At 45.6% G+C, this 25,841-nt stretch overlaps 1 protein-coding gene across 1 annotated transcript; it reads right to left on the reverse strand.

The window, feature by feature from the left end:
• Nucleotides 1-4,774: 4,774 nt before the first annotated feature.
• Nucleotides 4,775-25,112, reverse strand: EMP1 (epithelial membrane protein 1). Its single transcript, XM_035028182.1, has 5 exons — nucleotides 24,914-25,112; nucleotides 10,344-10,458; nucleotides 8,016-8,112; nucleotides 7,762-7,902; nucleotides 4,775-7,040 (listed from the first exon to the last, which is right to left on the reverse strand). Exons 2-5 carry the CDS (start codon nucleotides 10,419-10,421, stop codon nucleotides 6,874-6,876), a joined length of 483 nt encoding a protein of 160 aa, XP_034884073.1. The 5' UTR covers nucleotides 10,422-10,458; nucleotides 24,914-25,112; the 3' UTR covers nucleotides 4,775-6,873.
• Nucleotides 25,113-25,841: the final 729 nt, after the last annotated feature.

Raw genomic sequence — 25,841 nt, forward strand, 5'->3', positions numbered from 1 at the left:
AGGTGGTCAGGATTCATCAAGGTGGAACAATAGGTTACATTTATTTAGCAGCTCGTTAACTTGATAATATAAGTTTTAAATATTTAGACATGTCGTGTGCAGCCCTCCATTTGTGCTCTTGCCTGAGGCCCCACAAATGTCAAGTGGGGGCCCAGTGGAGACATAGACAATAAGCCACACTTTCAATAAGCACGCCTGTGAAGAGAGAGCAAGAGGTAAAGTATCAAGATAGGAAAAAGTGTTTTGTTTTGTTTTACTTACAATGGGATAAATTTACACGTATTTTACCCACAAAAGAAAATTTCCAGTAGAGAGAGAAGTTGGAGATACAAGGAGAAAGGAGGTATCTATAAAGCATCCCTGAGGAAATAAAAGAGTATGAAATTCACAAAATGGTGGTGGTGGGCATTAGCCACAGAAAGGAGAGCTCCTTCCTCCAAGTCAGGAAGAGCAACTCTTGGAATTGGGATGTCCAGGGGAAGGTCATGGGAATGCGTAGCTGAAATGAACTTAAATTGAACATTTAAGAGCTGTCTGCATTTACCTTTTATCTGTCCTTCCCGGAGCTCTGACAAGTATTAAATACAATGAGAGGTAAAGAATGTGAATTACTCTAGAGAAAGAAATTAGCAGTCAGTGCAAGTATGCCATATTGAAGTGAAGTTGGTAATTTAGCTTGTGGAAAGAAATCTGGATTTAAATATTACTGCCAGAAAGATTCTAACTTTTTTAAAAACAAGATGACTAAATGTCAGATTAATTAGTATAATCTACTTCCCTCATAAATCCTGTACTATAATACTCAAACTTGATTTTGCAATGCCTAGTTACCTCAAGAGCAATTGCAAAATTGTACCCAAATACTCAAAGCAGGTTGGATCTTGATTCACCTTAAAACTTATAAATATATATGTCCTATGTCAGCATTTTGTAATAGGGAGGAGAAGTTGTAAAATCAGACTAAAATAGTAAGATTTCATAATGCCCGAAAGCATGTTGACTACTATACTAAGGAGTTGAATCATTTTAAAGTCCCTGGATAGACTGGATTGAAGTCATTGATATGATAACATAAGTGAGAAAATTAAGATTGATTTTGAGCCATGAGACCAAGAGAATGGAGCAAGCCATTCCAGCTTAACACCCAATTTAAAAAACTACATACTGTGTATGTTTACAGCCAAACAGAGTCATTCTAAACACCATGTTCTTCTATACTCAATGGCAAACTCTGAACATGCCAGGGTAAAGGGATTCCCTGGCCCACAGGTTGCCTTGTCTTCTGAATATGGACCCATATATCTACTCTCCATTCCATTCTCCATCAGATACACTCCTCTTACCATGAAAGGTTTAGAAGGGTAACAGAGGAGTCTAGCTTTCAGAATTTAAACTAATTCATTCCCATCAAAAATAATAATAGTTCAATAATTATTAAATTTATTTCCAGGCTAGATTACAAAAGTCTTTTAGCCCACATCATAAGCAAAATAATTCTGAAATGAGTCTATGGAAAAATATGCTCTGAGTTTAACCAACAACCAACTTAGGAAAATAGCTTTTGGAACCTGACCCATTCCTATATTGGGAAGGATTCAACGGTTTGTTCTTGTTTCCCCACCCCCCACCCCTTGTTCAGTTTATCTCTTAATATAATAAAGTCCTTCATTTGCCATATGAAGACAGTCATTCTTTATTCGGGACTCACTCTATAGCCCTTGTTGATCATCATCAGTTAACCAGATGATTGAGTATGAACCTCCCATTCGCACTGGCATCCTACATGGGAATTCTGGTCCTCCTGGCCCTGGATTGACTCGCTGGCAGTGACGGAGAAGCATCCATCAACACCCATCCTGACACCAGCAGAAAGGAGAGGTTGGAGAGAGTAGGTGAAGACATGGAGGACACTGGGATGTTTCTCACCTGCAGTTACTCAGATGGAAGGCAATGAGAGCCTGGAACAAAGGAATGGCCTTTCAGGCAGGGAGATTTGGGTAGGTAAGAGAAGCAGTAGAGGTAAAATCCATAAGAGTTGTCAGCTAATTGCTCATGGGGTGGGATAAGGACCATGAGGAAGGGATGAAGACCTGAAAATCTTCTACCCTCCCACAAGTGCCAGTGCTCCCATCTCTTCTGTGCTCCCAGAGGGTCTTCTTCCATTTTCTCTGGGTATGAGTCTTACTCCCAGGCTAGACTATAAATTAGATGAAGAAAGGAAACATGTCTGCTTGATCTTTCATTCCCTAGCCCCTAGGTGCAGCACCTAGCACCCAGTGGTTTATCAATACAAGTTTTAATGGTCACCCTCCTGCCCCATGAGGAGGCCCCACATGTCTCCCTTTCAGAAACAACACTAGGTAGAACTCCAAAACACTCCTTTCCTTGGGCTCCACCTAATCAGTGTACATCCTTCTCTACCTGCTGCCTGCTCTGCTGGACTGCAATACCTCTTTAAAATGAATCAACCCTCTTCAGAATCTACTCCAAAATGTCCAGCAAGTTTTCCTCTTTTCATCCTGCTTCCTACCACTCTACCCCATTCCTTTCTATTCCCTAAAATCTAGTCTTTTTCTAAACTCATGTACACATTTTTTGCTAGGGAATTTTATCTGTATTTTGGTATATTCTGACTATTTCTTTTTTTTTTTTAAGATTTTATTTATTTGACAGAGAGAGACAGCGAGAGAGGGAACACAAGCAGGGGGAGTGGGAGAGGGAGAAGCAGGCTTCCCGCTGAGCAGGGAGCCTGACATGGGACTCCATCCCAGCACTCTGGGATCATGACCTGAGCCAAAGGCAGATGCTTAACAACTGAGTCACCCAGGTGCCCCATATTCTGACTATTTCTTAGTAAACATAAGAGAGAGCTTCCCTTTTTAAGGGTGGAGTCTTGCACAATATCCTCTTAGTTTCATATGCCTTCTTTCAAGGCCCTACTGAAATATTCTTCTGTGCCTCAAAGCTAATGGGGTTTTGCACAGGGATTATAATGGCTGAGTCCAACACAGAGTGGAGTAGCTGTCTATTAACCATTCCTAAGTGGTAATGGAGAGCTCTGCAGCTCATCTTTCCTATATTCATAAATTTGGACCAGTTTCACCTAAGAGTATTTTCTTAACCACTTTAATTCAACTTGAACCTACCTAAGACATTGAATCTGACAAATATTTATTAAGCTCCCCTATAAAAGGGACTCTGACAACTTCCTGTCTTTTCATAGGATATCCAAGATTATCTTTCACGTTAACCCCCATGTCTATTTCTCCAAGTATCAACTGTAAACATAAAGATTTCCACTGTTTGAGCTTCTTTTAAATTATTTCTGAAAATGTTTGGTAACCTGGTGCCTTATTCTTAATTAGAATGTTTCCCCCATGATGATTAATTTCATTTGTCATGTTGGCTGGGCTATGGTGCCCAGACAGGTGGCCAAACATTATTCTGGATATTTCTGTGAGGGTGTTTTCGCTGAGATTAACATTTAAATCAGTGGACTTCGAGTAAAGCAGATTGTCCTCTGTAATGTGTGTGGGCTTCATTCAATCAGTTGAATAAAACAAAAGACTGGCCACCTCCTCCCCCCAAACAAGGGACAATTCTGCCAGCAGACATTCTTTGGACTTGAACGGCAGCAACGGCTCTTCCCTGGGCACCAGCCTGCCAGCCCTGTTCTCCCTGCAGATTTTGAACCTGCCTGCCTCCATAATCATGTGAGCCAATTTTTTAAAAATAAATGTCTTTCTATATGTAATTTACACATCCTATTGGTTCTGTTTCTCTGGAGAATCCTGAGTAATACACCCCCATTCACCATCCAGGTCTTTGAGATAGAAAATTTCATCTTGGCACAAGAGAAATTTTGAGTACTTCTGAGAGCTTATTGGAGATTCTGATTAAAGATCTATAGAAGGAAAGGAAGAAAGGATGCTCTGGAGGTCTGACCCATGACCGGGCAAATGACATGGGGGAATGAATCCCAGGGAGAACTAAAGGAAAGAGGTAGCCTCTTATGACAGTATCCCAGAAGTGATCTAAGAAATTACATAGGTCTCTGAGAGGGTATCAGTAATCAATGCAATTTAATTAATTGACTTTAAAATATGTTAGAGTTTTATTTTCAGGTTCCATTGTATATTTTTTGTGTATTACTCTGTGCAGTTACTTCATCCAAAACCACAGGGGACTGACAGAGCACCAAATCCACATCAAAACCATTTGTATATTAGTGTTGACACAATGCTAGGGTACAAAGTATCTACTTTGCTTTTCCACTGTTAATTCCAGTCCTTACTGCTCACAGAAAGCAGTAAAGCTTTCCTTTTCTCATCTGCCCCTTACAGATATGCCCAGTTTATGCAATGAATAAGTTTCTGCAAAGGTATGTATTTGATGCATACCTTTGTGAATTGCTTTATATTTTGAAGACACATTAGAGGAATTGGCTATTTCAAAGAAACTTTACAAGTATCTGATTTCTTAATGTCATAAGTCATTCTGATTCAAGACCATAACATCTCCCTGATGCATTAGCTTATGAAGTTCTAATTTTTTGCTTTAGAGGTTTAATTAATGTAAGATAAAACTATATCTAATAACGTTCATTTGCCTAAAAGAATTATTGTAGAATGCCTAATGTATAACCAGAAAGTAGTTTAATGTCTCAAATAAATGCCAAGTTGTTCAAATCACACTGATTGACAACTTCATTAGGTATAAATGTCACTATTATCCCTACTGTCCTGCATTTTTTAGGAAGAAAACATTCACACGGTGAAGGGAGTCAGAATCTATTTTTATATCCCTAGAGTTATAAACATTTGTATCAAAATATTTACAATTATAGTATATGAAATATCGATCTATTAAAGAAGCCAAATACAGTACTAGAACAACCCACCAATGTAATGCAAATTACATGAGACATAAATGTCACAGAAATAAAGTAAAAGACAAGGGAATACATGGTTCACTCCAGTCATAGTTTGACTTTTCAACATAATGCAAGTATCTCTTTTGGGTATATCTGATATGTAAGTATGCTTCTGCACATAAGACAGCCTTCTATAATCATGTGATAATTAAATCATAATTAAAAAGTTCATCATCCCACAGTTTTTGCTTGCCATCTCTCTCCCCCCAGCCCAGGTAATCTGGTGGCCTGCCCTCAATATTCCCTTAACCAGAATGAACATAGAGCAATACACTTAGTCATAGTCCTTTTACATAAATACCAGCAATCATGGCATGACAACCCCCAGAAAGGAAAATTATGTAAGAAATGGAATAAGGAGAGAGCTGGGAGAAGGAAAGTAGGCAAGATGTCTCAGATCCCCCCCCCCCCCCCCCCCCGGGGTAGATCTTCTTCTCAGGTAATAAAGGAAATTTCTTCCCAAAACAACCCCTTTCAACAGAATCTGAGATGGCTCAGCTACTCCAGGCTAGAGCCATGCCTGCTTACCCAGGAATAACATACTGCTACTAAGTCCTATAGAAATGCTCCTATGGCAACAGACAGCCCAATCGCCAAATGACTGGGTACCACGAGAGTTTTTGCTTTTTATTTTTTCTCTTAAAGAAAATATCCACCCAACACCTATGTTTTTATTTGTCTTGTGGGAATTTTCTAATTTTCCTGGGAAGGCAGGCTCTCTGTTCTAATCATGACCAAAATCTAGTGTGCTTAATACTTTCCAGTTATATAGCACCTTTCACCCAAGGATCTATTTGGTTTTAGTTTATGTTTTACTAAGCTTCCAGAATTGCCCTGCCTCACCTGTGGGAAAGGCAATGGCTCCAGCCCATATCAGAGAGAGAGCTACCACTGAGCCTAGGAATCCTGATCCCCAACGCAGATAATTAGACAAAACATCCTCAAAAGTTATAATTTAGAGGGAGAGTAATAAATCATGTTACAAGGAACCATGTCCATCTCTTTCCCAGTATGTGTTCAAAAGAAACACTGACTGCATGGACAGGGGGATCCTAAAAACATAACCCTACTGTAGGACTGCCACCAGATTGCCCCTTGGTCCCATAATTTATGTGGTGCTTTCACCACGGAATTGGTCATTAGTGGCTTTACAGAAATGCCAAAAGAGCTGCTTTGGCTTTAAGCGAGAGGCCTAGCAAAGTCCATAGCAAGAGGTCTCTGGGAGGGACAGCTGTGTGAGGTCCGGTCTGGGTTCTGATCATCCCCCAGGCCTTCCACTGTGAAAAGTTCTCTTTCTTGGTTTAACTCACCCACCAATTTGGCCTTAGGACTATATGTCTTTCTCCCATTTCGTCACAAATACCACTGAGTTCCATAGAGTTAAATATCTGTTCTAAAGAGAGATAATGGCTCACTGGCCAAAGCCCTCGTATGGGCCCTTCAGACCGGAATGTGATGTTTTGCTTTGGGTCAGAAAGGCACGATGGTTTCCAGGCTTAGCATATTCAACACAAAAACAAGATCTGCTCTTGCTGGAACTTGTACCGCTATTTTAACTTGATGCAATCTGTCTGAGGACGGCAGCACAAGACCCAGAATTCAGCCTCAGGAGTGAAGCCCATGGTGTGGCAGTAAATGGGGCCCCAGGCAGTGTGTGTAACTGAGAACAGCTGAAGGCCAAGTCTGGTGGCTGGAGAGAGGCTCTCCGGCTGCATCCGGGGAGCAGCAGAGCGCTAGCCAACTACTTTCTCCCAAGGGCAGGGGCTCACCGGCAGAGAACCTCCTCGGGAATGGTTTGGATTTCAGCCTCTCCCACCCTACTTCCCCTCCCCGCCCCCCTCCCCTCTCTCGGTTTTTCCTGCACAGTATCTCCCACTTCCCTCCCAGATTCAACGGCTTCCTTCTCCCCACCCCCCGGATCCCCGTGAATTTGTTCGGCCTTATTTCTTTCTCAGGACTAGATAGAGCACTCCAATGATGAAGCTAAAGCAGAAGCAGATCCAGGTGAGGATGAAGGAGTAGCCATGGTGACTGTTCGAGTAGCTGGTTCTATAACCACCGGCATAATGATGAGTATAGATGGACACCCCAACCATAATGCACAACCCTGCAAGGGGGACGAAAAAAAAGTCTCATTTTCCGTTTTTTTTATATTAAAACAAAGAAAAAAATTGTATAACTTTTAAAAGATCCTATTTCAAATCTGGCTGTTTAGCCCTATACGATAGTAATGTTGATTTGCCCTGAAGCAACCAACCTTGATGGTTGTGCTGATAAACTGGAGGTGTTTGGGCTCTCACGCCCACACTGGTTTGTGTAGCTACAAGTGTGAAGTAAAACACAGAACTTCCCGTCCACCACCCAGCTTTTCCTTCTGGACCCCAGCATATGTAGGCAGGCTGCCCAGGATGCAAAAGAACACAGACTTGCACCCAATTGTGTGTGTTGGGGAAGAACGGCAGAAGAAAGAGAACAGCATGACTGGCATGCACCGTGGCAGTGGCTTCGTCTAAGGACGCCCACCATCCTGCCTTCAAGTGTCATGTGTACAAGTGCTTACAGTGGGCATGGCCTGGCCACTTGGTGGCCACCCGCCCCCGCCACCCCACCCCAGGAGCACTAGGTTTAAACATGGCAGTCTGTTTAAAGCAGATGACAGTACTTATCCAAGCACCAGCAGGGGTTCTCAAAAAGAGAACAAAAAAGCAGAGGAGAAAATTGTCCATGTGCCATGTGCTCATCTGTCCAAACTGCCAGGAGCACCCACAGTAAGGCCGCCCCAAAAAGCTTTTCTGGCATAAACCGGAGCCCACCCCTATGATACTCACAGCACACGAGCATGGTGGCCCCCGAGAGGAAGAAGCGGTTTCCCTTCTCCATGGTGAAGAGCTGGAACACGAAGACCACGAGGGAGATGACGGAGAAGATGATGGAAAGGATCATGAAGGCCTGCACCGCCTTGAGGGCGTCTGTGGACACAGAAGGAGGAGAACAAGCGTATTGGGCTAAGCAATCCCCGACAGGCTGCACGCCTCCCCGACCACCGGAATCGCCCCACCAAGCGCAGCCCTCTAAGACATACCTTCACTGGCATATGACAGGATGTTATCACAGCCGCCGCTGGTACAGTTTTTCCAAAGACCAACTGATGCTTTGGTAATATCCGAAACCACCCAGACCTGAAACCAAAAGGAAACAAACAGTTGTTTAAAAGCTGACCCTCATGGGGCGCCTGGGTGGCTCAGTCGTTAAGCGTCTGCCTTCGGCTCAGGTCATGATCCCGGGGTCCTGGGATCGAGCCCCGCATCGGGCTCCCTGCTCAGCGGGAAGCCTGTTTCTCCCTCTCCTGCTCCCCCTGCTTGTGTTCTGGCTCCCGCTGTGTCTCTGTCTGTCAAATAAATAAATAAAATCTTTAAAAAAAAAAAAAAAGCTGACCCTCTGCTTTAAAAGGAAAAGAAATAGCAAATCAGATTTGTGTCCGGATCGAATCTTCGGCAACACCCCATACGGAGCTCCAAATATGGCTAAGCACCCCACCTCTTGGTGGAAAAGAGGTGTGACCAAAACTGAAGCCACAGAGGTGCCAAGAGAAAAGATGGAAGATTGTGTGACTGAAGAAAAATCACATAGCTTCTCTGGGCTTCACATTCCTCATTACTCAAAAAAAAAAAAAAGTAATTCAATCATAGTGGTTTAAAATTCTGAGGTTCTGAGAAAGAGAAACATCGGATGAGGCAATTGGTTTTAAGTATGTACCATCCATATGCTCTATCAAGACCATTTTAGGGGCGTCTGGGTGACTCAGTGGGTTAAGTGTCTGCCTTCTGCTCAAGTCATGATCTGGGGGTCCTGGGATCAAGCCCCATAGGGGGCTCTCTGCTCAGCGGGGATCCTGCTTCTCCCTGTCCTTCTGCCCCTCCCCACTGCTCATGCTCGCTCTCTCTTTCTCTCTGTCTCTCTCTCAAATAAATAAATAAAATCTTAAAAAAAAAAAAAGACCATTTCATGTAAGGGCCCTGAGGGGGTTAAAAAAAAAAAAACACGCTCAACTAGAGGCAAATACGAAACATATGGACAACGAAGAAAACAGCAATGAGTCTTGGTGTCAAGAAGTCACTTCCATCCAAGCAGAAGGATGTGGGGGCCCCTGAAAGTAGAAGAGTGACCAACATGTATTCCTCAAGACTCACTGTGGTGCCAGTGTCCCTTCCCACCCGGCTCAAGAAAAACAATTATTCTTCTGGAAAACAAACACCCGGCTTGTCCACGCAGAGCACCTATTAGAATGAGCACTGCTGGAAGGCCAGGGCCAAGGATGTGTGATCACCTGCTCTTGATTCAATAAACAACTGTATGCCAAGCCCTATATTAGGAGCTGATAATTCAGATATTCAGCACTTTGGCACCCACTAAAGCTGTCTGAAGTCACTTATCAGGCTTGTTACCCTGAGAGACTTGGGGGTTGGGGCCCGGAATGGCTGACCCACAGCCTGGAGGAGGGCTCATGGGCTAGGATTCTTAAATCAGCCTTGCTCCTGGCGACCACATCCACCAATGATAGCCAAACTCTCCTATCTGAACTTCAAAACCCATTTGTCCTTTAACTGTAACATGGCTCTATCAGATTCTGGAACCACCATTTGCCCGTCTAGTGATGGATGGCCTTGACTTTTGTGTGCCCGGGGCTGTCTTTTTTCTTTCTGAGAACAGCACAATAAAAGCAAATGTGGTGCTATAAACGACCGCTAGAGGTCAGAGTAGCCCAAGGTTCAGAGAGAAAAATATTTTTTACATTGTTTTGCTTGAGTGAGTTAATTCCCTGGAACCAGGTTAATCTGGCACAATTCCACCTTCACATGCTCTTCTCAGTTCAGAATTTGAATGTGTCAGTCTGGCAACCAAAGCCTCTCATCGTTTCTCTCTCCCCTCTATCCTTCGAATCAAGGTTCCCAGAAGGAAAGGAAGCTCTGCTCTCACCGCATGGGTATCCCCATGCTGCCCTGAACAAAGCCTCTCCCTCTCACCGGGGCACCTTGGCTAGCACTCCTGACTGAAATGCATCCCTGTGCTCTTTCTGCCATTCATCTTCCGCCAAGAGACCCCGCCCATCTACCCATCCTCCAAGCTCTACCTCCGGAGAAGGTTCTGCCAAGGACTGGAGAAGCCTCATTGTCTTCTCCAGCCTCTAGACGCCCACAGCCCTGGCGGGATTACTCTGGTAGACACCGGCTTTTCTCCTCCTGCTATTTCAGTGTTTGACGTGCCAGTGGGTGCTTTTTTTTTTTTCCCACAACGAAACTGTATATTCCCAAGGGGCAGGGATTGTGGCTCAAACTTCTTTTGTAGCACTTTATGTAAATATTCAGATAATTTCTGGGTGAATGAATGAACAAAAGAACATACTACTCACATTGGCAATGGTGGAGACAAATAACATGATGACAGTGGCGATGTGGACCACAAAGATACCAGCCAGTAATACCAACATCTTGGCTTTTTGATGCCTCAAAGAGCAACGAAGAGTTCTGAAAAGAAAAGAGAAGATAAGGGGGGGGGGGGTTACTCTCAGATTCAATCAGACGATTCAGCTTCCCCACACGTGTGGACTATCTGCTAAAATCAGGAAGAATTTCAATAAAAGCCATCACTATTTCATTATAAATTCCTGAAAACCTCTTGTTAATCTAGTTTCCTAAGTGCCTCATCTATTTACATATACTTAAATATAAACATAATTCTGCTTCTCAAGTATTTATATACTCCTCTCTCTAATAAAGCGTGTTTCCGGAAACACACACACACAAACTTTATCACTATTCATGTTTTATTTTGTTTGTGTCTTAAGAACCAAAAGAAGACTTTGATCTTTTAAAAGGCCTTTTTGCAGCTGTAATTTCCAGGTCTCTGTGCAACAATGTCCCATAAATTTCCATTTTCCACTAGGGAAGCGTCTGCGGCTCTATCAAACTGTTCGCCCCGTGACATTAATAGAAGTGGATCCCTTCTGCCAAATAGCAGCTAACACTCAATGCCCATAGACTGAATAGGCTACTCATTTGCTCCCGGGTGAGATGTAAAATGTAAGAGCCCCAACTTCTGTTATTACAATGCTGTTTGGTATTCAATAATTATAACAACCTAATTAAAGTGTAATGGTCTGATCACCTACTGATTGAACATTTCAGATTTGTATTGCTGCACCTGAGCCTTGGGGCTGTATGTGCCTCATGGGAGGGACTCTGCTATTGGTCTGGGGCATAATGCTGTGTTTTCTTTGATGCAGTATGTCCGTTCTGGGGCTTTTGAACTATGCAGACTGAAACACCACTGAACGGGCCTTCTGTTTGTGCATGACATTTACACATCGTCCAAACCTTCAGGAGTCCATGGAGAAGATAGGCAAATGCATAAATCACATGGTGGGAGGATTGGGAATGAATATGGATTAAGAATGGGCATAGATAGGGGCGCCTGGGTGGCTCAGTCGTTAAGTGTCTGCCTTCGGCTCAGGTCATGATCCTGGAGTCCTGGGATCGAGCCCCGCATCAGGCTCCCTGCTCGGCGGGAGGCCTGCTTCTCCCTCTCCCACTCCCCCTGCTTGTGTTCCCTCTCTCGCTGCGTCTCTCTCTGTCAAATAAATAAATAAAATCTTTAAAAAAAAAAAAAAAAAAAAGAATGGGCATAGATAAACCAAACTGTTCAGCCATAATCTCAGCAGAGGAGAAGGGAGCCCATTGATCATAAAGAAAGTGTGAAGGATGCACATGGGAGTGGCTCTTCTGATTTATGTCAGCTGCAGAGGGAGGGCTCCGTTCAGAGAGCTGCAGGTTATTCACACCAGGGTGGAGGTGTGGATGTCCCCACCTAGGGAGGAGATGGCTGGGCACATCCTGCAATTGTCCCGCTTCTCTCTCTCACTCCACCTAATTTAATTGAAGCTTTGAGCCTGCTGGAGCCACTTTCCTATTGTCCCGGGTACTTAGTGGCCAGCACTGATGCTCGTCTCAACACTCCAAGTGCCTTTTATCTCCTCTCACTTTCCCCATCAGGTATTCAAAATCTAAAATGGTCTTTAAAAAAAAAAAATCTAGAAAGTTCTCATGTACACGAAGGGGCTTTGCTCTTTGCAGGCCAGGAATGAGAGGCAGCCTGTGGCTTCCCAACCTGCTCCAACAACCCCTGCCTTCCTTCCCAGTCCCAGCATTTCCCTCCAACCCAGGCTACTTTGTAGGGATTTGTCCAATTTCACTGTGAATGACAAAAATCATGAAGTTTATCCTGCCGCCTCAGGGGAGAGTTTGGAGCTTTCGTGCCACTATTAATAATCTCTCTGCACATTCAAATTCATTTTTGCTTCCCGCGGGTCACGCACACGTCCACAATTTTCTGCTTTACTTTAAAGCACAGTGAAAAGAGGTTTTTGAGTTAAACAGGTTGAGTTAGAATCATCTAGTTATGTCCTTCCATTCTCAGTGTCCTCCTCTATAAAGTGGGGGCTGTAATGCCAATGACACAGGAAAATACGAGTTATGGATCATGTTTGTGAAACCAGCAGCATCCACCACACGGCAGATACTAATGGGGCTGCTTTGGTTGTGGTTATTAGCATTACTATTAATATCCTATGAAACTGAGAGTAGCTGTTACCAACATAACAAGTCAGTTAGTCACCAGGCTACCCCATGTTAAGTACAAGTAATAGGATATCTGCTATGTACTTCACCACGCGGGGTATATAAATCATTTTGGTCCTCTTAGAAATTGCCATTATGCCTAATCCCTGCCCTGCGAGTGGGGAGACTACTAAGAACACACCCTCAGGAATCAGAAGGAGAAAGCTCACTCTTCTCAACCCTGACCGTCCTCCCAACACCCCCAAAATTCATACCATCACTGGATCCCTGATCTTGCCCTTCATGGGGAAAGGAGGAGGCTGACTGTAGGGAATTACAAATATTACATAACAAGTCATATGTTTAATACTCTTTGGGCTCTATAAATGTCTTTTTTATTCCTTTGACTTCTAACTGACAAACATCCTCCTCCTAATAGACGGAGGTGGTTGAAGGGCCCAGAACAGAGTATAACACACCAAGTGAGGCCTCTTAAATGAGGTGGAGGAAACACTGTGAGTTCCCTGCCTTACATGTTGTTGGGAATTCAGCAACCCTTTCTGTCTCCTTGGGTTGCTATGTAACCCTCCAGAGTAAGTCTCATTGTTTTCATCCCTGCTCGCCCTCTCCATTTTGATGACTTGATCGTTATTGCATTCCATGTACCATCTTCCTACTGCACCTCACTTCAGCCCATCCACTGTACCCCCAGCCTCCGGATCTCACTCCTGATCTAAGGGTAATGGCCTTATGAACAAGAGGTCTAATAGTGCCCTGCTGTGTAGTGCTCCCTGTTTTTCAGGGCCTGGCATTTCCCCATCTGTGTTGCGTGTGCTCTGTTGTTGTGTCCTGGCCACTTTAGCCCAGGCCAGTTGTCTGCAGAGGCTCTCTTTGCCTGACATGAGCAGTGTTTGGTCCCTGGCCTGAACATGGTGCATTTTAACTAGGTGTGCTCTGGTCTGCTTGTGAAATGAGACCCATTGCCATTGCTGCAGGACCCAAGTCTGGATCTCACTGCTGATCTAAACCAAAGCCCCACCTGATCATTATTGCCTTGCCTGGTGCAGGCCAGAGGAGTGGGTCGGGGAACTGAGCAAAGAGGTGACTCTCTTTCTTCTTAGATTCCTGTGATTTTACCACATCTGTCCACCAAGGAAAGGAGCAAAAATGTCTTGGGTTAGCTGGGGCTCTTATTGTAAGGAACACGTAATTCCCTCTGCTTTTGGCTGCTGCATCCAGCCGGAAGTAGGGGCTAGCTAGCTGGAGCTAGTACACAATGCATACAGCTTCTCCATCTTTTCACTGCCCCCCAATTTCGTAGGTTTCGTTAGTGTCATCCATTGTCAGCTTAGAGGGGCTTCCACTGTTTTCGGTGGCCCTCCCCAACGCATTTGGAAGCAGAATGAACTATCTTCTTAAGTTTCTAACCTGGATTACCCCTTCCAGTGCCCATACTAGAGAGTGCCCAGCAGAGAAACCCTCAGCCAGAGGTGCGTGGAAGGGCAAATCTTGATATATTTATAGGCAACCATGAGAGCTACCTAGCGGGTGAATGTCTGGGGATCTATCGAACAGCAGAGCACAATGGGAATAAACAACAGAAGGTCTCAGGCTCTTGAAACTCCTACCCACCCACTACTTGCCGCGTAGCTTGCAGGGAGACTCATTCCCTACCCTGGTGTGTATCTTGTGTCGTACAAAATCACTGAAAAGACACCATTTCCGAACGTTCGTATCACTGGAAGTACTGGCTGCTACAACTTTCTTGGCAATTTGTTTCACTACAACAATAACTGACTTCTCCCTCAGACCTCTCTAAAATGCTTTGGATGGCACTCTCCCGTGGAAAGCATACCCTTAGTCACAGCTGGACAGCTCGAACCAGGAAGTACAAAATAACAGCATTGCAATTCTGAACACTTAGGAGCAATGCCTGTCCCTCAGAGCATTTGTGCACTGGGCAGTCCCAAAGTTTCTCAGTTGGTTGCTTGGGAACTCCCATAAAATCATTTAAGGTACTTCAGCTCTCAGACCCAGGCCCACAACACTAGTCCATTCACAGTGTTCTCGAAGGATAGGACATCCACTGACTGTTCTATGCGAGGTGCCAGGATCACATTTCTCCACCCATCCCTGTAAGCAGAGTAGGACTTCTTGGGACAGGGGTACTCAGGGCTATCACTGCACTGGGTGGGAAACTGAGAAAAGTATAGGAGGCATGAATGTGGACTCTAGAGAGAAGTTGAGTGCTAAGAGAAAAGGAAGTTAAGAGACTTAGGGCCACACATCAGCTCTCTGACATCCCTTTTCTGTTGTTCTTTCTTTCAAACGCACAAGCCAGCCGGTTCCCTTTCTACCACCACCATCTTTTATTCTTGACCAAACTTCCCCTTTTCTTCTCAAATTGCCCAGCCCACAGAGGAGGAGCAGTCTCTTTATGCTCCTAGTCCCGATGCAAACCTCACAACCACTGACCATTCTAGATTTGGATTAAGTTCTTTGTTAAAAGAAAATTATTACAGTTAGCAGAAATGACCTTGAGAATTACCATTGCTGGGGATTGGAGGTGTAAAGGACTAATTCATGTGGGGTGGAGGTGGGGGAGATAACTGTCCTCTCCAGTTGTCTCCATTAGCTTAAATCTTTATTGGTTTCTTGCCTTCCTTTTATGGCTTCCTACTCCCCTAAAATATGAAAGAACCAAAGGAACATAGCTCCGAGACTGCCTTGCATTGCTTCTTTGCCTTTGCTTTTAGGGTGCTGTGACCATGAGAAATCAATCAGGCCCCTGTGAACACCTTTCCTTTTCTGATGAGTACCTAATACTGCAGAGACTTTGAGGGTAATTGACTTTTAAAGACACAGTAGGGGAGTTCAGATGTTCGTAATTTGGATCCATGGTTGTTAAGCTAGGGTCAGATAACTTCTTCCTGCCGCAGAGTGTGTTTATTGAACGGCCGCCACCAGAGTCTGGATGATACAGTTCTTTAAGGGTGGTCTAAGTCACAGTAATTGGGAACAATACAGCAGAACAGAACAATCAAAAACCCACTTCTCCAGCAAAGGAAGTGGTGGAAATCCTGGGCTTGACTCACTGAAGAACTAGCCTGAACCTGGGGGTGTAACATAATCAGAAATGGGGGTGGAGGGTGGGGAGGGCAGGGGCTGTGTGAGCAGAGGGGGAGTCTCGCAGAGCTCAAACGTCCATGATTCATTTGAGAGTGGGTGAGATTCTCCCAGACAAAGGCACAGTGGAGGCTTCCTCTACCAGATGGTGCAAGAGAGCTTTCTGAGAGCACGTGAATCCGCTGGCTAGCTAGAAGACAGTTTAGTCATTTTCCTGACCGCCTTGGATAACCCAATCTTCTCTGGGGAGAAGGGAGTAATAATGGCCAGCTGCCAAATTCCCCATCTCTCCTTCCTCTCGGATGATATTGCCCAAAGCAAGTCAGGTCATGAGTTCTTCCTCCATTATTTACCCCTCATCTATTCCTTACTTCTGCTCACATCGTCCTTGCCCAGTTCAGATCCTAACCTGGACCCCAGCATCAGCCTCTGGCATGATCCTCCTTCTGAGCTCCTCCTTCTCTGACATATCCTCCACACCACTGCATTATCCAACCTTGTCACTCCTCTGCTCAAAATCCTCCAAACACCTCACCACCCCCTCCCACTCATCACTGGGAAAGAGGCTCCAAACACCTTACTGTGGCCCTGGAAATCCTGAGAACGTGGTTTCCAAAGAAAAAGCCCTGCTTTTAAGTGTCCTTCCTCCAGGAACTACCTATCGAAAATTTTTCAAGGAAGCTCAAACCCTGCCTCCTCTAGGAAGCCTAAACTCTGCCTCCTCTAGGAAGCCTTCCCAGATACACAGGTCAGAAGTAGTCATTTTCCCCACTATGCTAGAGTCCTTACATAGCCCTTTATTAAAACCACTAATGGCAGCCTGCCTGGTAACAGGACTACTTATGGAAATATTTGGCTCCCCAAGCCTTAAGATTCTAAGTTTCTGCAGGGACAGTCTTATCTATGACAGGTACCAAGTAAACTTCCATTCAGTGAGCAAATAAATGTTATTAGGAAGGCAATATTTTTTCTTACATACATGAACTTTAGTCCTTTGTAATTTTTAGAAATTATTTATATTACTATAACTCTGTATTGAGCATCTTATCATATGCAAACTCTGTTACATATTGCTATATAAATATCTTTGTAAACATACGAATATTTCCTGGGTAACTTTGACATTTGAATATACAAGGGTATATATGTGTTTGTTGCCTTTTATTTAAGAGGAAATAAGTAGATGCAAGGAAAATATCTTAAATTTCTAAACACTAATTTGTCCACGGATTTAACTTTTCTATCTCTTTAAGTTATAGAACCTCTGGACTGAGAAGAGGGGCCTTAAAATTCCTCCCCAATATATGAACCTCAACTACAAATCTACACCACAGAACTACCTAAGTCATGCGTACATTCCTCCAGTGACGGGGAGCTCACTACTTGCCAAGACCCTCCCATTGGGAAGTCCTCCTGACAACGCATCAGAATCTGCTCTTGGCAACTACTATCCCTGATCTTAGTTCTGCCCTTAATCTAAAGCGGCCTCTTCAGACCTTTTCTAGAATGGTCACCTTTGCGCACACCTTTCAGGCTACCAGAGAACTAGCCAAGATCATCTAAGATCCCCAAATCTCAATCACGTCATAACACAGCCTTGATTTTATTCAACTGTTAGACGCTATTCTGTCTTTTCACTGATTTGTGTTTTCCCGATTATGAAATCTCCATCTCTTTCTGGAAAACTTTCTGGTGAACTTTGAAGAAAGCTGTCTCACACCATCTGACCAACGACATGGTGTTTCCTGCAAGGCATGAGAGAACATGAAAGACAAAGCTGCCCCTGGTCACATGATCTCCGGGAGTCAGCCACTATCTCTGGCCATCTCCCTAGCATGACACCCAGCGGCCTGTCACTTCTCCCTGTGCAGACTGGCAGCACCAACACCTTTCTATTCTCTACACATCAGTCTCATTCTGCTTTGGTCGGTTTCTTTTGACGTGTGTCCTGTGGAGGATCGTTTGGGTTAGCAAAGTGGATGTCCATTTAACACCAAAGCAGAAAAGGAAACACTCTCTTTTGGGAGCAGTCGGAAAGGATATATCCAGAGGAGGAAAAGGCTGGGATTAAAAGCAGGTTGAGGGGATGAGACCTTGGATGAGCTTTTCTGGCCATTGTTATTGTTGTTTTATGTGGGCGTACTTTCCATTCTAAATATTGTTTTTACATAGGGGTGGGAGAGGGGGATGTTAATTTCTCCGTGGGAAACATGGGGAGAGAAAGGATCTCAAAGGACCATTTCCTCCTGCCTCTGGATATCTGATGTTTGGTGTGGAAGGAAAGAATTTCAGGTTGTCCTCACTATATCCACGTCATTCTGGGGCCTGATGTTTTTACGTGCAGGGCAGATGTTGTGACCAGAAGAAACATCAGGAATCAAGCCACAAAAGTAACTGCATGCTCCAGGGAAAATAACTATGTTTTCATGGTCTTGGCGGAAAGGGAGTTCCGTTTCCCAAATGTGGTCTATCGATAATAAATGGGGGTTATTATAGGAAGAGTAGTGTGTATCTGTCACTGGTGTAAATGAGCACAGACTCTCGCATAGTTGGGGATGAGGGGGGGGAGCAAGCATGCTATTAAAAAGAAAGGAAGAAAGAAAGAAAGAGAAAGAAAGGAAGGAGGAAGGGAGGAAGGATGGAAGGATGGAAGGAAAGAGAGAGAGAGGGAAGGAGGAAGGAAGGAAGGATGGAAGGAAAGAGAGAGGGAGGGAGGGAGGAAGGAAGAAAGGATGGGAGGGAGGAAGAAAAGAGAGAAAGAGGTAGAGAGAGGAAAGGAGGGAGGGAGGGAGGAAGGAAGGAAGGAAGGGAGGGAGGAAGGAAGGAAGGAAGGAAGGAAAGGGAGCACCTATTAGACAAACAAAATCTGAAACAGATTTTGCCTCTGAGTAAGTGCTGACTCTGGGAAAATCCCATTACCTCCGGCTGGTGGCTCCTACAGAGACAGAGTACATAGTGGTAGAGCATAGGTACCAGGTTCAAATCCTGCGCCACAACTTTTTTTTTTTTTTAATTTCAGTGTTGTTGAGGTATAATTGGCATATTAAAATTGTAAGATAGTTAGTGTACATTAAGGTGATTTGTTGACTCCAGCACTTCCTAACTGGGATCTATAGGCCTCAGAGGGCTTGTGTGAGGATTGGTGCCTGCAGGGCAAAGGCTATAGGGTCGGCGGTTTGTCTTTCTGTTCCTTTATGTACAGTGAGAGGCTCAGGCCAGCAGAATGGGCTTTAAGCTTCTCTAGAATCTGAGGGCCAGCAACTATGCTCAAGGCAAACAAGTAGCATGAATCTTGTTTTTGCAAATGCTCCCAAGGAGAGTAATCTCTCTCTCTCTCTCTCTCTCTCATTTCCCCTTGTCCTCCTTCACATCCAAGGAGGGGTGTATCTGGCAACATCCGGACCCGGGCCGCGATGCGGCGGCCGGCCCACGCCCCCAGACCGCAGCTGGCCAGGCCACGGGGCGATGGCCCCCGGGTGAGAACAGAAGCTGCAGTTGTCTTCTGCTTCTGACAAAAGAGGAGTGTTCTGGCGACCAGAACGTCTTCGAGGGAGAGGTTGCCAGGACCATAACTAGGGTTTGGGAAGAAAATCAAGGTGTGGTCCGGGCCCGGCGGCGCTTAGGCGCGTGGCCGGTAGGTGGCGGCAAGACGCTTCAGCCCGCAAAGCTGCGGCGGCGAGAGCCCGCGCAACTGGGGGGCGCGCAGCCTGCAGCGGGATGCGCGCCAGGGCGCCGGGTGCGCGCCAGGGGCGCGCCAGGGGCTCGCAGTCTCCTTGGGGGCGCTTGGTTCTTCAGGGGTTTAGAGGCATCGAGGCCCTCTACTCGGATCCCTGAACAAAGGAGGAAATGCACCTTCCCCAGAGCGCAACCAGAACCAGAACCGAAGCCCACCATCTCCCATCTCCCAAGCCAGGCCTCTCCCACTCCAGCATGATCTTCTCTCTCCCAGATTTGTCTCAGGGCTCGGCAGACGTTCTAGAATTCCTCCCAGAGCTCCCCTTCACTCTGTTCCTCCCACCAGCTCCTAGTTAATCAGAGGGTCTGCATGGCCCCTCAAAAGGGTGCGGAGGGCGGCGGCGGCTTCCTGTCATAGGGCTGAGCAGGCCCAACGGCGGAGTCAGGTCTGCGAGGCCCCCACACTGCAAGCGCTGAGACACGCTTCCAACATTCCATCCTGGCCCCCGCCCAAAGCACCCGGGTCCCTTTCCCACCAAAGCCACATCCGGCAAAGGGAAGTTGGAACGCACCCGCCCGCCCAACTCAACTGTTTCAGGGGGGCAAACCTCTCTCCAGTTCCCCATCTCCAGCCCCCTAAGAAGGGGTCTTTGATTCTTTGAAAGAAGCCAAAGGATCAAGGACCTCATTTTGCTTTTAGCTCTGATCTGACCCATCGGAAAAGAGGGAAAACCAAGAGAGATCACTGGCCTGTTGGCATAAATATTCAATGGAAATTCAAATAACACCAAGCCTGTATTGACCCACATTTGTTACTTGAGCAACAAATGCCCCCCGCCACCCCCCCACCCCGGCTTTGAGGGGACACAGAACAGAATATTTGGCCCTAAGGACTGTTCTGAAACACTGAGGGTTGGGTGGTCCCCAGACAAGAAGGGAAGGAAATAAGGGGCGCCTGGGTGGCTCAGTCGTGTAAGCTTCCGCTTCTTGATCTCAGCTCAGGTCTTGATCTCAGGGTCGTGAGTTCCAGCCCCAGGTTGGGCTCCACACTGGGTGTGGAGCCTACTTTTAAAAAAAAAGACGAAGGAAAGGAGAGTGGAATCCTCCTCACACTTCTCCCTTGCTCTTTGGCCTTCTCCCTGTCTTTCTCTTTCCACTTCACTCACCTCTTCTCTCCCTCAAAGCACAGGCCTAAGGAACAGCGGGCATTTGTACTTGCCCCCTCCCCCTCCTCTCCTCCTATTCGCTCTCATCTACACCTTTACCGCCACACCCTCCCGCTGCTGGGTCTCCCTCCCAGAGAAGAGGGTGGAGTTCCTTTCCCAGGACCAGCTCAGTCTCTCCCTGAACCTGGTTCGGTTACTCGTGAATCCCTTGCTGTTGTCAATGTCTTAACAGGCTTATATAGCCTGCCTCTTCTCATCAGCTGGCATCCTTGATGTTTCATTAATCAAACCTCTTCCTTGTCTTCCAAGAGTTGGGTGAATGCTCATTGCTATCTGATGATGAGGCCTAAGGAATCTGAGTGGATGAGCAGAGGAGGCTGCCTGGGCCCTTAATCCTTTGTAACATGCCCTGCAATGCAACATGATGCCTCATTTAACTTTTCTACCAATTTTTATGGATTAAACTCTTAGCATGGGCCAAGGGATTTCCAAAACAGGACGATAACATCGTAGAACGCTAGAATTTCAATGGTCTCCAAAGCCCATCAAGTTCAGTTCCCTCCATCAAGAAGACAAGTGACTTGCCCATGGTCATAGGGCAGAGTCAGGCCAAGACCACAGCCCTCCAGCTCCCTATTCAGCCACTTTGCATCGGGCCCAAGATTCTTGCCCCCACTTTCAACCACTATGCCTATGTTCTCGATTTTAACGACCCCATTTGAAGAGAGAATTCATGAAACAGACTCAGGAACTACAAAAGCTGCCACATCCACATAAAGCCAATGGCACCAAGAGCAGAGGAGTCCATTTTAGTTCCAAGGAAATGCCCATATCCAAAACAGGGAAGAAAACGCTGACCCAAAGATTTTTAAAAAGGAAGAGAGAGAAACAGCAATCTCCACAAGGGTTTGTACGGTTATCTTTATGCTTCAGTGTCAGTGGATCTCCCAGTTAAATTAAGAGAAATTATTTTTACCCAGTCAGGTCACCAAGGACTGAAGGGTTATAAGAGTGGTCTCAAGACATGAGTGTTTTGGTGGGGGAGAGGTTTGTGAATTCAAGTAAACTAATTGGAACCATATTTGGGCTCCCTTGATTACTGAATAGAAATTTGGGATCATCTAAGCAGAACTAGGAAGAGGATTGGAAAAGAGAAATTTATTGTCAGAAAATTTCACATCTACACTGGCTGAAGATTATGAGCTCTTCTCCAGGATTGACGTCCATTTTGCAAGCCAGCAATTAGTCCAGAGTTACAATGGGTTGGCAACTTGTTCCTGTAGTTATCATGACGGGTGGTAACAACGTGAGCTATAGGAACTATAAGCCAAGTTATGGGATCGCCCCAACAGGGCCAACTTAGAAGACTGTGTCTCTGGTTTGGGACTGATTCAACCATGGCCTCGTGGGTAGCAACTGGGTGCGTACCTCCGAGTATGTACATCCAAAAGCCCCAGATGTCTCCCAGCTTTTGTGTTAGGCATCCACGTATATACATGTGGTAAGTTAAAGAAGAAACCGGATTCATGTATTTAGAAAATGAAATACCTCAGAATCAGATCACGTGGGTATGGCCGACTATGTTTATGGTTTCAAAGCTTTAAAAAGTTTTCCTGTTCTTTTTGAGTCTTAGGTAATAATAATCATACTGATCCATCAAGCTTTACCCATTAAGTATTAATTAAGGGTCAAGTGTTTAGAGGCTAAGGGGCACTGGGAAGAACAACAACAAAAACGGAATAGAGAATTTCTGCGCGCCCAGGACTGCAGAACTAGGAACGAAGTATAGAAGTTACAGAGAAGCCAATTGTGCCAGATTTAAGATTTTCTAATAATCAGAGCTGTCCAGCAACGTGGGGGCGGCATGGGGGAGGGAAGCATGGAGGCGCACTCTGAGGTAGGGAGCCCCCCTCTTCTGGATATTTTAAGGACATGTAAAATGGCCATCTGTCCAAGGTGGTGTTAAAATAGGACTTCTGCATATGGTGGGAGAATGAATGAATTGATCTTCAAACTGAGAATCCCTCCCAAACTGAGAATCTGATACACAAAATTAAAGATAGAACATAACTAAATTTGCCTTGTGCCCTTTTCTGTGGCCATTTTTCAGATATACTCCCCAATCAGGCTCTGAGGAGTCTGCAGAACAGGATTTTGCCTCGTCTGTAAGTCTTCTAGGTCTCTGACTGCTCTCTCCATTGATCCCAGTGCATCCTGGACTGAAAGAAAGCCCCCAGAGCCCCCCACCCCACCCCCCCGGACCAAGCCAAGAGGCTCTACATCCCCCAGAGTCTGGCTGGTCCCTGGGAACTGGGTGGGCCTAAGCTGGTCTCCAGAGGGAAGCAGGAAGAGTTGAGAAAGTCACAGTCCTTCTGGTCAGTGGAAGGGATGTCTTTCCTTTCCTCAGAGATGTGCCCTGTCCTCCTGGGAGGTAGCCAGCCTCTGTTCTGGGATGGAGTCCACTCTCGGTTGGCCCTTGATGGCCTTCTGCCAACTCCCAGGATAGTTTAGTGCCCTCAAACAATGTAAAATCTGGGGGGTCCTCTGACCAGGACGCCAGACCGGATGGCCTGCAGCCCTCCAGACAGCACTCCACCCCCGCCCCATTCTTCAGAGTCTGCGGTGGAATCCAATCCGCCCCTGCGGGGGCGGGGGGGGGCAGCAGGGGAAAAAAATAGCCCTCCCATTTCAGGATTTTCAAAGACTTACAGCTGAAATCCAGAAAAACTCCTGCAGCTTAGGAGCTCCCTCACCATTTCTTGGAGGCAGCAGGGAAAACAGGAATTAGAACAGCATTTTCAAAATTGCCCTCAAACTTCGGGAAATAACATAACAGTGTATTTTCTCACTTCTAGAACGACAGTGTATCGGGAAACGCTGCACCACAAAATGCAATTCAGGATGGTCTACACCCGCAGATTTCTCAGTATTTTCTGTCTGCTGGCCGGTTAAGTAGTGCCTAGAGTTTAAACTTGCACAAGAACTACAGAAAGATTCATACTGGATTCACAGAATACCATTACTACCAACTGTAATAATGGCTTCCCTTCATCCACAGCCATGTAATCTGGAAATAATAAACATTCGAAGCAAATGTGAGAGTTCCCTGCATCTTGAAAAGTTTCCCTTGCACTTAGTTAATCATCCCCTCCAGGGCAGTTTTACGAGGCGCCTGTCTGTACAGTGTATACAGGCTGATTGCATTTAAATCTTCTCTTCCAACGCATGGCATTTCCAAAGGAAAAGCCTCATTTCGCCAGACAAGCTGAATCCTGTCATCTTCCTCGGCTTGTTTATGTAGGGGAGCAAAAAAAAAAATAGAGTATCTATGTCGAAAGGGGCCACACCTCAACCAAAATGCTAACCTAAAACAAAACAAAACAAAAGCAAATAGAAATCACCCTTCTTCCTTTCTCCAGATTCACTTTCTGATTAGCGAGAGGGTTTTGCATTTGCACAACCACATTTTGGAAGAGTGAGAAGATAAATGGTCCCAAACAATCACTTCCTTCCATGCACCTAAAAAAATTAGTTTATTATTTCTAATACGCCATCTTTTCACTCAGCACTAAAATTTCTGGGGTGGAAGCACAAAGCCATTCAACATTTTTTTTAACAGGAGCAAATGAAGCTCCCCTACATGACCCACCCTTTCCTCCAAACCCAGTTTCCCTCCTGCCTCTTCCCATCCTCTACATCTGGCAAGGAGAGAAGGAGCTCTGGGTTCCACATCAGGCTGATTTGCACCGAATGAAACCCTCCCACATTTCATTTCAAACTCCTATTGATACCCCCACCTCTCTGTTTTCTTTAAACAAACCCACCCCCTCCTCCCATCCCCGAGGGGAGAAACAACACTGACATTTATACAGAAGTGAATGAACGAGCTGTAAATGCAACAGCAAAAGTGAACTGAAAAGCACCTATCTATCCATCATCCAAAAAAGACCAGCAAACAACGACAAGAGAAACAACTCAAATCCTGAAGCAACGTGAATCAAAACAGACAACCTGGAAAACATCTGGCAAGTACGTATGTCCTTCAAAGGTATGCAGTGTTTCCTCCGTAAAGAATCCCTTATCCCGGCATGTTCCAAAGTCCCTGCTCCCAAGCAAGAACCCAGTTCCTGCAAAACGTAATCACAGCCCAGGCCCGCTGATTTCCCTGGAGGCTCCCAACTCCCCGTCATAAGGCATTTTCCTGAACCTTATAGAAAAAGTTGTCTGGGTATCCACTTGTAGCCAGAAGTTTCAAGAATTCAATTCAGAGGATCACAGGAAAAATAGCACAAGAAAAAAGAAAAAGCAAGGCTTAGATGACTACTAGGTCAGGAGAAGGAGAGCAGAGAAGGAAAGAGAAAGTTTGCTGAGCTTCCCCACAGCGTTGGAAGCTGTCCTACCTGAGGTCCAAGTGACTGAGGCGTCCTGGGGAGCTGGAGCTGGTGGCTGTCTGGTCTGCTCTTCTGGAGGTATGTGACCACGGCGAGAGGAAGGACCTGCTTCCCGAGGTTAAAAGTTTCCAGCGCTAGTGTGCTGGGGTGTGTGATGGGCGGTTTCTTTTCACTCTGTTTTAAAGGAGTTTCTATGAATCAGTCTGACTTTAAAAAAAAAAAAAAAGATTTGTTGGTAAGCTACGCCCTGCTGGGTTGGCAGTTGGTCAAGAGAGGCTGGGAGTGAGCCATCAATTCAAAGAAGCCTGTTTAGGCTCTCTCTGACTCACACACACAGACCACAGTGGAAAAAGGAGTGACATTGCTTCAAATGAGTAATAGGAGTCACACAAATAGATCTGTTTACCGAAGCCCATTCCTCCTCCCCGAAAAGGAGACTTGGTTACCATGGGCAGAGGCAAAACACAAGTACTCTGTCCAAATGTTCATCTGGGGAGGGGGAGAGAAAGGGACAGGGCCCTGCCCATCGAAATCTTAGCTAATCATCCAAGGAGATCCCCATTCATCCTCCCCGACCTAATGCACCGGTGGCTGCCCACTGTCAGGAATGAGCAGATTTATTTATTTGCTTCCCTGCCTGACCCTGGCGCACTCTTCTTTGGGCAGCCGTAAGGCAAGCCTGGGAACCAGGAGAGGACGCACAGAGAGCCCTCGTCACCCTGCCTCTGAATGACCAGCAGCCTGGACTTTAATTATACTCTGAATGAATGCCCATGTGGACTCCTCACATTCCGCAGCAAGTCCTCTGCTTAAGGACTTTGCTCTCTGATCTCCATGTAATAATCATCTCGACCTTGCTCCACAGTTGAGCTCCACCGGGAGGGGCCCTGGAAGTCACTTAATCCCACAACCGAGTTGGCATTCCCCGGGGACAAGA

The sequence above is a fragment of the Mirounga leonina genome, unplaced genomic scaffold (genome assembly GCF_011800145.1).
Source record: "Mirounga leonina isolate KUSES-001 unplaced genomic scaffold, KU_Mleo_1.0 Mir_201, whole genome shotgun sequence".
Classification (NCBI taxonomy): Eukaryota; Metazoa; Chordata; class Mammalia; order Carnivora; family Phocidae; genus Mirounga; species Mirounga leonina.